Genomic DNA, 13,091 nt, shown 5'->3' with positions numbered 1-13,091 from the left:
TTTTATGAGACATATATAGTAGGTGTTTTTATTTTTTTAATTAAAATCCCTTGATGCCTTTTGCTAATATCTTTAGATTTTGAGGTGCTAAGGTTTTGGGACTTCGAACTCCTGACCTCAAGTGATCCACCTGCCTCGGCCTCCCAAAGTGCTGGGATTACAGGCGTAAGCCACTGCGCCGGCCTTGAGGTGCTAAGTTTTATAATAATTTTGAGCCTAGTTTTATGTATTAGAAAACTAAGGTGATGCCCTTGAATTTTTTTTTTTTAGTAGAACACCAATCTGGTATGTCATATTTGTACTAAAGAGTTTATATTGTAGGATAATGTAGTTTTAGGTGCATATTTGAATAATTTAGATGTATAGATATACATATATGATCATATTAATGAAGTCTTTTTTGTTTTTGTTTTTTTTTGTTCAAAGCTGAAACCATAATTTCTCCTTTATGATTATGATTATTTTTAGACAGCTTCTGGCTCTGTCACCCAGACTGGAGTGCAGTGGTGCAATCTTGGCTCACTGCAACCTCTGCCTTTTGGGTTCAAGCTATTCTCCTGCCTCAGCCTCCCAAATAGCTGGGACTACAAGTGCACACCACCACACCTGGCTAATTTTTGTATTTTTACTAGAGATGGGGTTTCAACTTGTTGGCCAGGCTGGTCTTGAACTCCTGACCTCAAGTGATCTAACCACCTTGGCCTCCCAAAGTTCTGGGATTACAGGCATGAGCCACCATGCCCTGCCTAATATATCCTTTAAATGCGAAAGCTACCTGGATGTATATTCTCAATCTTCTCAGTCTGTCTCCTTCTCTTCCTCCTATGCCTAGCCCGCAACACTTAAATAATACTTAGCTGAGTGACATTAAGAAGGTTCATGTCATTTTAAATACTTGAATTATTTAAATTAAAGGATGTCATTGAGTGGCATTTAGCAATTTTAACAATGTCCAGCATCAAACATTTTAGGAGAGGAAAGAACAGTAACACATCCAGTGGAAACTGATGGCTTTTCAGAAGGCAGAAGGTAATTATTAAAATTAGAATGTTTTAAGTTTGAATAATGTTTGGTGTTGACCATCCGTGGTGTCCTGGAGCATGAAACAAATAACACTCAGGTGGTCATGAAAGCTAGCTTGGAGAGACTGATCAGGGCAGTCACTACCAGTTTGGTGCTTTACCTTACTGACCCAGGATTATGACTGGGGAGGATAGCATCAGAAACAATTGTAGGATAAAGAAAGAGAAACCCACTAGAACCATGTTGGAGAGATCTCTTTTTATGTCTGCTTCTACTGCCAGTATCAGCTGTACAGTATTTCTAAAGGCAGAGGAGATACTATAAAACTCATTTCTTGCTGTATAGCTGAGGCTGCCAAATAGCTTAGAAGTATTTAATCAGATAGAATCTTTATTATAGAGTTTAGCAAGCACAGCAGACCTTTCCACAGAACTAAAATAGCTTTACTTTTAATAAAAGACTGTATCCTCTCAGATAAATGACATCCCCTTCTCTTATAGTAAATTCTTTATTTTTTAAATTAAGCCTCTTAGGGCTATATTTATGGCTACTTGATAAAAGGTGATTTTAGCATAATGGATGCTGCTTGTTTGAAACCTTACCTCTGTTGCAACATATTCCTTTTTAAACTGTCAATTATTCAAGCTTGTTACTGTTATGTAACATACTGCGCTTTTTGGCCTAAACATAATGTAAATTGAAATTTGTGAGTGGACATTTACTCTACTATAGGAAAATAAAATAATCTTGAAAGCAGGTATCCCTTTAGAAATTTTAGCTGATTCAAAGAGGGTGAAAACCTGTGACTCTAAGGATTTCTTGATATGTTTGTAATAAAGGCATTTTCTTGAAATCACCCCTGTATTTCTTTCTTTTTTTGAGATGGAGTCTTGCTCTCTTGCCCAGCCTGGAGTGCAGTGGCGTGATCTTGGCTCACTGCAACCTCCGCTTCCCAGGTTTAAGCGATTCTCCTGCCTCAGCCTCCTGAGTAGCTGGGACTACAGGCGTGTGCCACCACACCCTGCTAATTTTTTGTATTTTTAGTAGAGATGGGGTTTCACCATGTTAGCCAGGATAGTCTCCATCTCCTGACCTCGTGATCCACCTGCCTCAGCCTCCCAAAGTGCTGGGATTACAGGCATGAGCCACTGTGCCCAGCCCCCACTGTGTTTCTAATATGGAAAAATTATAACTTGGTATTTTGTAAGCTAATAAATATTAAAATATTTATGTGTATACATTTGCAGAAATGTTCCCTAAGTTTACAGAAGTAAAACCAAATGATTCTCCTTCTAAAGAGAATGTAAAGGTAAGTGAATTCTTTATTTGTATCTCTGAATTTTAAAAGTATGTATAACTCATGAGTATAGTAGTAGCTTTCTTTAAAATTGTTTTCAATTTTATTTACACGAAGAAAGTTGTCACTGTTTTTAGCTTATCAACTAAATGTTCAATGATTTCTTCCTGAAGAAAACCGAATAGGGAAGCTATTTGGCTTCATTTTTCAATAAGATATAACATTTATGTAAGCCAAATGGATAAGTAGAACAAATTCTAGAAGCTTCAGCTTATCCCTGAGAGTCTGAATACAGAGGGATGGCCTTGGTATCCTGAATGAGTGTACAGAACTATGCGTACAGTGAAGTGAAATTTCTCAAAAGATGGTAGGAGAATGGTAGTTAAGGTTTCTACAGATAAAGCTTATAATTGCCAGCTATCCATTTTGGCACATCTATGTTTGACTAGTAGTTGATGTGCTTTGAAAAGAACAGAAGTGGCCAGGCGAGGTGGCTCACGCCTGTAATCCCAGCACTTTGGGAGGCCGAGGCGGGCAGATCACGAGGTCAGGAGATCGAGACCATCCTGGCTAATACGGTGAAACCCCGTCTCTACTAAAAATACAAAAAATTAGCCGGGCATGGCGCCATGCGCCTGTAATCCCAGCTACTTGGGAGGCTGAGGCAGGAGGATGGCGTGAACCCGGGAGGCAGAGCTTCCAATGAGCCGAGATTGTGCCACTGCACTCCAGCCTGGGCGACAGAGCAAGACTCTGTCTCAAAAAAAAAAAAAAGAAAAGAAAAAGAAAAGAAGTGATTTTTTACTAGCTCAAGTTGTCATCCTCATATACATTTTTTTTCCCTTTGTACCCCTTCCAAACATAGAATTATTTATGTAACAACATCTAACTAGGTTAGGGTAACACAATAATAAATAATATTGTCTTAAAAGAGCTCTAATTTGTGAAAAAGAAATATAATCACATGGTTAAGAGATAATATGATTAATGCTATAATCTATATAATTATTTTTAGAAAATGAAGAATGAATGCATACTGCCCGAAGGAAGAACAGGCATCACACAGGTAATGCTTAAAATGTGTTTTAAAGAACAGGGGAAGAAATGGTTTACATATAGATTAGGGGCTTACTTTTTAAAATAAGTAATTGCATGAGGAGAGGCAAAAAAAAAAAAAAAAAACCACAGCAAGTATATTCAGAGAAATATGGAAGCTGAGGGTATTTATTAGATGGCTTGGAGTATATAACAGGGCTTTGGACACATAAGTGAAATTATACATATATATATTTTGTTGTTGTTGAGACAGAGTCTCGCTCCATCACCCAGGCTGGAGTGCAGTGGCATGATCTTCCCTCACTTCAACCTCCGCCTTTCGGGTTTGAGCGATTCTCATGCCTCAGTCTCCGGAGTAGCTGAGACCACAGGCACACACCACCATGCCCAGCTAATTTTTATATTTTTAGTAGAAACGGGGTTTCACCATGTTGGCCAAGCTGGTCTCGAACTCCAGACTTTAGGTGACCCACTCACCTCAGCCTTCCAAAGTGCTGGGATTACAGGCGTGAGCCACCATGCCTGGCCTTCCCATTCCTTTTGAATAGGAAGAAGTTATAGATGGTCTGTCTTGCCAAAGGTATATTAGTGGAATAAAAAAATTATGTCAAGTTATGAAGGAACTTTGGAAGCATTTTTATCTCAATACGTAGCATGTAGAATGCCACCTTTTTAATGGTCTATTTTTGGTCAAAGTTTTTTCACTTTCACTCACTGAGGAAAAAAATGCCTATTTATGGTAAAAGGTAGCATATATTAATCCATAGGTTCATGTATGAATGTATATATTTGTGTAGTTCAGAAAGTGATTTTTTTCTTTGGCTGATTTAAACCTGAGCATTAGGCTTTGAGCTTTGGCCTGGGTCTATAATGTTGTAATAAACATTCCTATAGCATTTGTTTTATTCATATTTGCATAGGTGTTACTTGTACACTTGCCTGCCTACTCACTCACCCCAATGCCTTGTTAGACAAAGGAGAAAGACTGTCTTATTTATCTCTGTACCATCTACAACTCAGAGCTTAGTTAGATAAGGCTACTGGGCTTTGCTACTGTAACTTCGCTTGCCACAGAATAGGTGTGAGATTTTAGGTAAGCTGCTTCTATTATTTCTAGAAAATGTAAGTAGAGATAAAAATTATACCTAACTCAGCATTATTGTGAGAATTAAAGAAAAACCATATAAAGGACTTACCCTGGTACCTCACACATAGTAAACATTAAATAAATGTTAGCTATTATTACACTACAGCTTTTATTTAATAGTTACCTGAATATTGAATTAGAATTTATTGATAGTCTTGTGGGTTGACCATAATGTAATTTTAAATTTATCCCCTTATGTCTGTAATACAGTAAGGAAAAATGGCTAAAGTAAGTGAATTGGTCTCTAGATTTGCTATAAAAGCTCAGGGGTTTGTTTTGTTTTGTTTTTTAGTAATTACAGGAAAGCTTTAAATGAATAGCATTATTTAATAATATACATGTATACTCATGTAAAATATACATGCATACTCATAACTAAGATCATAGACTTTGACTTACTCTACCTCTTGTAAGCCATATAATGGCCAAGTTATTTAATGCTTTTAAACCCCAGTTTGCTCATTTGCAAGATAGGGATAACTATACATTATAGATTTGTGTGACTTAAATAATAAGGTATTTTAAAAAGGTAGCATTAAATTATATTCTTGACTCTTGTGTTTCTGTTCTCTTTGGTATACTTCTTGTATGGTTAAAACTAAGTGATAACTTTGATTTTGTTTTAACAGATAGGATATTGTGTGCAAGACACAACCTCTGCCAATACTACCCTTGTTCATCAGACCACACCTTCACATGTAATGCCACCAAATCACCACCAATTAGCATTTAATTATCAAGAATTAGAACATTTACAGACTGTGAAAAACATTTCACCTTTACAAATTCTGCCTCCCTCAGGTAAGAAATTAACAAGTAAACAACTGTTATTGAGAAATTGACTTCTAAACCTATACATATATGAAAATGTTATGGTCATCTTAAATGTTAAATATCTGGGAAATACCAACAATCATAACTAGTAAATTCCAGGTTACAAATAATCACTGAAGCACATCATTAGAAATTATCTGCTTTATACCTGTAGGCATTCATTATATTTAAAAGAAAGAAAATTATGTATATAGTTCACACCCAATTTACTTTCCCAGATCTGAGCAGATCTGGGAAATACTGTTTTAACTTCCATGACACCTATCTGGGTTAGAAAAGTAGGAAAGAATAAGGGAAAGATACTTAGAGATTCTATAGGTAAAGAAAAGAAGTTACAGATATATAAAATAGTTTACAGTTAAGGAAACTTGGGCTAGAAATACTTGCCTAAGGGTAGTTCCTATTTGTCTAAAACTGGTTAAATTTTTATATTTTTAGATTCATTTGACTTAATATCTTATCAGAAGGGAAAGTTTTGCCTGTCTCAACTTGGTTCTGGTGGGTTGAAGGGGATGTGTGGCACAAAGGGTACTTCTGATACGAGTTTAGCCTAGAGCATGACTAAACCTTGAGACACTAATGTATTTAGGCCTAGGTTAAGGGCAGATATGAATATTCCTTGTCTATTCTTCTTCCCTCTAGAATGTTCCCTGGTTTCCACTTGGCCACCCAAGGGCAGAGGTATCTCCCTAGCAGAATAAATTTCCAAGCTGTTTTGCTGCAACACAGATTAGGAGGAAGAGGGAGATGTTTTGATCCTTCTTCACAGCTTTCAGTTTAAAATCTCCCTACTATTCTGTGTGTGTGTGTGTGTGTGTGTGTGTTGTTTAAATTTTTTTTTGAGATGGAGTCTCGCTCTGTCTTGCAGGTGGGAGTGCAGTGGCACAATCTTGGCTCATTGCAACCTCCGCAATGATTCCCGGGTTTAAGCGATTCTCCTGCCTCAGCCTCCTGAGTAGCTGGGATTACAGGCATGTGCCACCATGCCCAGCTAATTTTTTTGTAGTTTTTTTTTTTTTGAGATGGAGTTTCATTCTTGTTGCCCAGGGTGGGTGCAGTGGTGCAATCTTGGCTCACTGCAACCTCCGTCTCCCAGGTTCAAGTGATTCTCCTGTCTCAGCCTCCTGAGTAGCTGTGATTACAGGCATGTACCACCACGCCCAGCTAATTTTTTGTCTTTTTAGTAGAGACAGGGTTTCACCATGTTGGTCAGGCTGGTCTCGAACTCTTGACCTCAGATGATCCGCTTGCCTCAGCCTCCCTATTCTGTGTTTGAATATTCCATTTTGTCTTTAATTAAAGTTATATCTCTTCATTGTGGGGAAGGGAATGGAGATCAATGGAGAAAATATCTAAGGCCACACTGGAGGGCATTCCAGGAAGAAGAATAAACAAATATCCAAAGTATGAAATATTTATGTCTACTCTTTTTTGGAAATACATTTTCAAGATACTTGGAGAATAACAGAAGATATGATAGCTATAGGTCATGAGTTACCTAGAATACCAGTGCCATTAATTTGTATACAACAAATTATATACAAATTTGTATACTTTTATTTGTGTGCAACAAGGAGCTTTGTATAGGAAGCATAATCAGATTTTATTCAATTTTATTTTATTTATTTATTTTTTTGACACAGAGTCTCGCCCTGTTGCCCAGGCTGGAGTGTAGTAGCACAACCTCTGCTCACCGCAACCTCTGCCTCCCAGGTTCAAGCAATTCTCATGCCTCAGCCACCCAAGTAGTTGGGATTACAGGCATGCACCACCATATGCGGCTAATTTTTGTACTTTTTGTAGAGACGGTTTCACCATGTTGGCCAGGCTGGTCTTGAACTCCTGGACTCAAGTGATCCACCCACCTTGGCCTCCCAAAGTTCTGGGATTACAGGCGTGAGCCACCACACCCAGCCCCAGGTTTTATAATAGGGAAAAAATTGCTGCTTACCATGTAGAGGATGGATTAAGATGATGCTCTGATGTAGTTAGGATTAAGTAAGGACACTGAATGCTGTAGTCTAGGAAATAAATTATTAGGACCAAAACTAACACAGCAACAGTAGAAAGCATGTGGATATATAAGGTATTTTTGTGGCAGAATTGATATACTTTGTTTGGATGAATGAGCTACTGGGAGATTATCTAATAGTTGGATTGAAAACAGGGGACAGAACTCATTTGGCACATGTTTGAGATGTTACAGAATATCTAAGTGGAAATATAAAGCTAGAAATAGGTTTCTAGAACTAACAGGGTGTAACAGGAATTAGAAATTAGGAATTAACAGTATGTAGAAGCTACTTGAAGCCATAAGAATAAATGAAAACACCCAGGAAAATCTGCAGAGCAGGAAGAGAAAAGCTTAAAGACAAAATTCTAAGAAACAAAACCTCCTCAGTAAAAGTAGAAAAAAATAGTTAAAAGAAGAGGTAATCAATGGTAGAGAAAAAGAAAAAATAGTGTAATAAAAGCCCAGGAAGATAGATTTTTTTTTTAGAAGGAAATCAAAAGTATCACATACTGCAGAGCATTTAAGTAGGATGAGGAATGGAGAGAGAGCATTACATTGGGAATGTGAGAATTTTTACTTTTGCGGAAGCTTTTTTAGTACCTGTTGTGATGGGGCAGAAACCAGATTGTTGTAAATTGAGAAGTAATGGAATTTGAGTGTAGTGAATGTAAAGCATTCTTTGAAGAACTTTGTTGGTAAAGAGGATGGAAAGATATTTGTGGCTTTAACAGGAAAATAGATTTTTTGGAGGAGTGGGCAAGATTATTTGAGTTTTTTAATTGGAGGGATTTGAACATTTGAAGGCTCATTATAAAGAGCTAAAGTAGGAAAAAGTTACTCTTTTAACTAGAGTATGTTTTATAAGAATGCTAGGGTAGCCTTGCCCTTGAAAAGGAATAGATTATGAAAAACAAAGGTGAGAATGTAGTCAAGGTGTTCTCTTATTCCTAATTTAAGAAAACACCCTATCTATGAAAAGTCAGGCTTTAATACCTACACCTTCAGTAAGGATCAGTTTATTATATTACTTGAAATTCTGTTTATATGATGCCTGTTAGTAAGCTAATATATAAAGGAAAGTTTGGATGATGCCAGAGTAGCTGTTCTTTTGCAGTTAGCAAGATTCTCAGAAACAACATGGTTTACATTTGCCAACTGTAGGTGGCACTGTGCCCAAGGGAAATTGCAAATGTATGTGAGCCATAAAATTTATAGAGACATTTTCTTTTTCTGGAGTTAAATCTCAATAGAAATAAATTCTTTGTTAAACCTTACAATTAAATGATAAAAGCAATATGTTGAAGTTTTCTTATTGGAAAAATAGTTTGACAAAATGTTAGAGTACATAAAAGATTAAAAAGTGAATTTTTAAGTGTTACTGGTTTTCATCACACCTGCCACATATGATCTCCACATGAAATGGACAATGTTGAATTTTTTTTCCTTATAAGTTGAAGCTTTTAGCCATACCCTTATCCTTATAGTTTACCCTTTCCCCTTCTCATAAAAACTTCACTAAATTGCCGCCATAAAAAGGGATGAGTTCATGTCCTTTGCAGGGACATGGATGAAGCTGGAAACCATCATCCTCAGCAAACTAATACAAGAACAGAAAACCAAACACTGCATGTTCTCACTCATAAGTGGGAGTTGAACACTGAGAGCACATGGACACAGGGAGGGGAACATCACACACTGGGGCCTGTTGGGGGATGGGGGGCTAGCAGAGGGGTAGCATTAGGAGAAATACCTAATGTAGATGACAGGTTGATGGGTACAGCAAACCACTATGGCACATGTATACCTATGTAACAAACCTGCACATTCTGCGCATGTATCCCAGAACTTAAAGTATAATAAAAAATTTTTTTTAAACTTCACCAAATTATATTGAGTTTTTAAAATATTTAGGCTGTTATATAAACATGAATTCATAATTGCAAATGAAAAAGTAAATCCAGGAGTTTGCTATCTCATAGGAGAAATAAACAACTGGTATATAAAGTAAAAATAATGTGCCCTGAAAGAAGCTAAAGTGAACTTTAAGGAGGTGAAGAAGGCAGAATCACCTGATGTGTTTGGCAGATACGTATTTTACAGAATGAGTATCATTTGAGCTGGATAGTGCAGAAAAAAAGATAAGGCTTACCTATGTTTATTTAGTATGGAAAGGCATTTGGATGGAGGAAGCAACATGAATGTGAAGGTATTTAGGCAATTCATAATTCCATGTGATTAAAGATTTGGTTGGATTAAACAGGAATGTGGAAAATTACAAAGGTAGACCAGGTTTAGATCATTTAACCCTTTAGATACTTTGGACTTAATTATAATAGCATAGTCCAAAGCATAGTGGGGAGGCAATGAAGGTTTTTTTGAGTGAAGGTGTGCCTCTGAGTGATTAATTTGCCAATATTATTTAGGTGAGTTGAAGGAAAGGAGAATATAGAGACCAGAGAAGGGAAGGAGACCAGCTGGGCTGTTGCAGTAGTAGGGAAAAAATGACGTAAAGTGATAGAAGGAAAGAGAAGGGGAAAGTTAAAAGAAATTGCCAGAGTAGAATGGGCAGGTCTGCAAAATATGAAAACATGCTGGGTTAATAACCCAGGGATATAAGCTTCGGTGGCTCACAGGATACTGGCTGGATACTGTCCAGGTTGACAGACCTGGGACACAAGATGAAGAATAGGCTTCTGAGGAAAGATGAGTTTTGTAGTGTTTTGAGGTATCACAGGGTCATTCATGTAAAAATATTTTTCAGAGAGTTGGACCCTTGACATACTTCGTAGGCTTTTATGACACCTCTCTTAACAATCCCATCTGTCTGTTCCTTACAGATATCTCTTTATTTGCCTCCCTTTAGATGTTGATAATTCTCTGAATTGCATCCTTAAGCCTCTCTGTTTTTTTCATCTACCCCAGAATTTCCCAACCATGTTTCAAAGCACAGTCTTACTGAATGAATGTCCCCTCAGCTCTTATAGCAATGAGCTGGGAGCAGCCTTTCCATTTATGCAGGTGGCCATACATTGATCATTTTCTATATATCATGACATGGAAAAGGTTGGAAGCAGTGCTCTATACTTGGGTGATCTTTGGCATCCATGACTTCTAGTCTCATTTTTACAATTCAAATGTATCCAGGCCCCAGGCATGTTTATACAACTCTACTAAATGTCTTTACTTAAACATCACATAGGCATTCCAAACACAGCCGTGTAAAAACTGAATTCCCCCTTTTAGTCCCCAGATTGTATTTATTTTTTTGAGACAGTCTTCCTGTGTTGCTCAGGCTGGAGTACAGTGGCGCAAATATGGCTCACTGCAGCCTCAACCGCCTGGGCTCAAGTCATCCTCCTACCTCAGCCTCTCAAGTAGCTGGGACCACAAATGTGTGCCACCATGCCCAGCTAAGTTGTTATTTGTTTGTTTTGTTTGGTAGAGATGGGATCTCACCATGGCTGGTCTCAAACTTCTGGGCTTAAGGAATCCTCCCGCCTTGGCCTCCCAAAGTGCTGGGATTGCAGGCCTGAGCCAGTGCACCCAGTCTGGTCCCCAGATTTTAATCCTTCCTCTTTAATTGTCAATAATGGCACTATCACCACTTACCAACTTAGAGTCAGCAAATTAAGGGTCACTTTAGAATTTCACTTACCATACATACTTTTTCTCCTTCCTAAATAATCACTGACAGGAAGCAGAGAAGGGAAGGCAGTCCTATACTTACAGCTTTTCTCACTATTTTTTCCCTTTCCTTGTTGAAGTGAGGAAACATGGCTACATTGGGGCTGTGTACGGACGTACAAATTAAAAATGTGAGCTTTTGTTCTGCATTCTTTGACAGTGTTTTGTCTTGCCCTCCTATGCTCACTGCTATTCCTTGATGTTCCTTGCTCTCTTCTTCTAACCTCAACCTCAGAGTATGATTTAGCCAGAGAATCAGTCAAGGGATTGATGGATGGTAGAAGCTTAAATGTAAGTCCCTATAATATGTAAGTGGCCAGGATTTTGTTAGTTTGGGTTAGTTAACAAAGACAGCAGCTCAGTTTTGATTTGTCCCTCTTGTTCTTCAGCCACGAATTAGAACCTGTAGACTATGACTACAGAGAATTGAATCAAGTGGTCAATTAAGTTTCATGCATCAGGATGTTCCATGTTGCAGATGACAGAAAACTCAGCCCAAACTGATTTAATAAAGGAATTTTGTTGGCATACATAAGCAATAGTCCAAAGATAGGTCAATCTTTTAGTCATGGCTTGATAAGGGCTCACACTCTGTAGTTAATCTTCACAATAATAATAAATGAAATATTTGCATGAAAACTTAAGAATTAATGAAATTGCATAGTTTGTTCTCCTCACCTCAGAGTCAGACTTACTGCATTTCACATCCCTGTTCCCTTGGTAGCTATTTTGAGTGTCTGGTATCTTAGTTTCCCTCTCTGTGTTTTTTTGTCTCCAATTGGCCACCCAGGCAGCATCTTTCCCTTGGAAGCCCTGCACTGGCTTAGGTCTGCTCTTCCTAAATGAGTTACTGATGGTGAGATAGAATTACCAGGATTGGCTTGGCGTAATTAAAACCCACCTCTAGGCTGGGCGCGTAATACCTGAGGATAGTTATTACATTTTAGTCATCCTTATGTTCCCAGTGTTAGTACATAGTATGTGCTCAGTAAATGTTTAGTGATAACTGGGTTTTATCAGCAGTCTAAATTGCTTTAGATAAGTTATGCTATGGTTTTGAATGTTTGTCCTCTCCAAAACTCATGTTGAAATTTACAGGCCTGGCCAGCCACAATGGCTCATGCCTGTAATCTCAGCACTTTGGGAGGCTGAGGCGGGCAGATCACTGAAGGTCAGGAGTTCAAGTCCAGCCTGGCCAACATGGTAAAACCCCATCTCTACTAAAAATACAAAAATTAGCCAGGCATGGTGGTGGGTGCCTGTAATCCCAGCTACTCAGGGGGCTAAAGCAGGGGAATTGCTTGAACCTTGGAGGTGGAGGTTGCAGTGAGCCAAGATTGCACCACTGTACTTCAGCCTAGAGCATCAAAGCAAGACCCTCTCCCCGCAAAAAAAAAAACACACCTCTGGAGCTGAGGTCAGTCTAAACTGGAGAGCTGCTATAGCATGGGGTCAGATAAAAAGGTTTTGGTGGGTAAGTATGATGTCAGCTATATTTCATGCTGACCAGAACAAGCAAAAATAACAAAAAAAGAGCAAAGTGGTAACTTTCAAATGAGAAATATTTTACAGTATAACAAGTCCCTAACTAAGAATATTCCAAAGTTAAATGATGCATCAAAAAATTAGTCTCTTTGTTTTCATAGTGTCTGACCTGGAAGGAAAAATAAAATCAAATTCTGGGTAAGTAGGATGAAATATTTTAATTATACTATTCTAAAAATGTGTGCATCCAGGTGAGTCTGAACAGCTCTCAAATGGCATAACTGTGATGCATCCATCTGGTGATAGTGACACAATGATGTTAGAATCTGAATGTCAAGCTCCTGTACAGAAGGTAAAAGTAATTTTTTTTTTCTAACAAATCTTGAAGGGATTTGAAGTTGGGTTTGGAAGTGGTACAAGAGGTATTTAAAAGCCCTGACTTAAATGAAATGTTGGATCTCTAAGCCTACTTTTTGCCTACGTAATTTTTTTAAAAAGTACTTCTGAGCAACATCCTTCCCCTACCCACATACCTACCTATCATTGGTCCT

At 37.9% G+C, this 13,091-nt stretch overlaps 1 protein-coding gene across 25 annotated transcripts in view; it reads left to right on the top strand.

Annotated features, from left to right (window-relative positions):
• The window catches only part of BRDT (bromodomain testis associated), a 64,924-nt gene that overhangs the window by 39,526 nt on the left and 12,307 nt on the right, over positions 1-13,091 (top strand). For 20 of the 25 annotated variants that reach the window (XM_016926057.3, XM_063796563.1, XM_063796845.1 and 17 more), the window contains 4 exon segments: positions 2,271-2,332; positions 3,336-3,386; positions 5,153-5,324; positions 12,792-12,892. In XM_016926057.3, the coding sequence (XP_016781546.1) occupies positions 2,271-2,332; positions 3,336-3,386; positions 5,153-5,324; positions 12,792-12,892 (386 nt within the window). 25 annotated transcript variants of the gene reach the window in all.

This window comes from Pan troglodytes, chromosome 1 (genome assembly GCF_028858775.2).
Source record: "Pan troglodytes isolate AG18354 chromosome 1, NHGRI_mPanTro3-v2.0_pri, whole genome shotgun sequence".
NCBI classification, from domain to species: Eukaryota; Metazoa; Chordata; class Mammalia; order Primates; family Hominidae; genus Pan; species Pan troglodytes.
The sequence above is the reverse complement of the archived record's forward strand: the minus strand, read 5'-3'. Positions and strand labels throughout refer to the sequence as shown.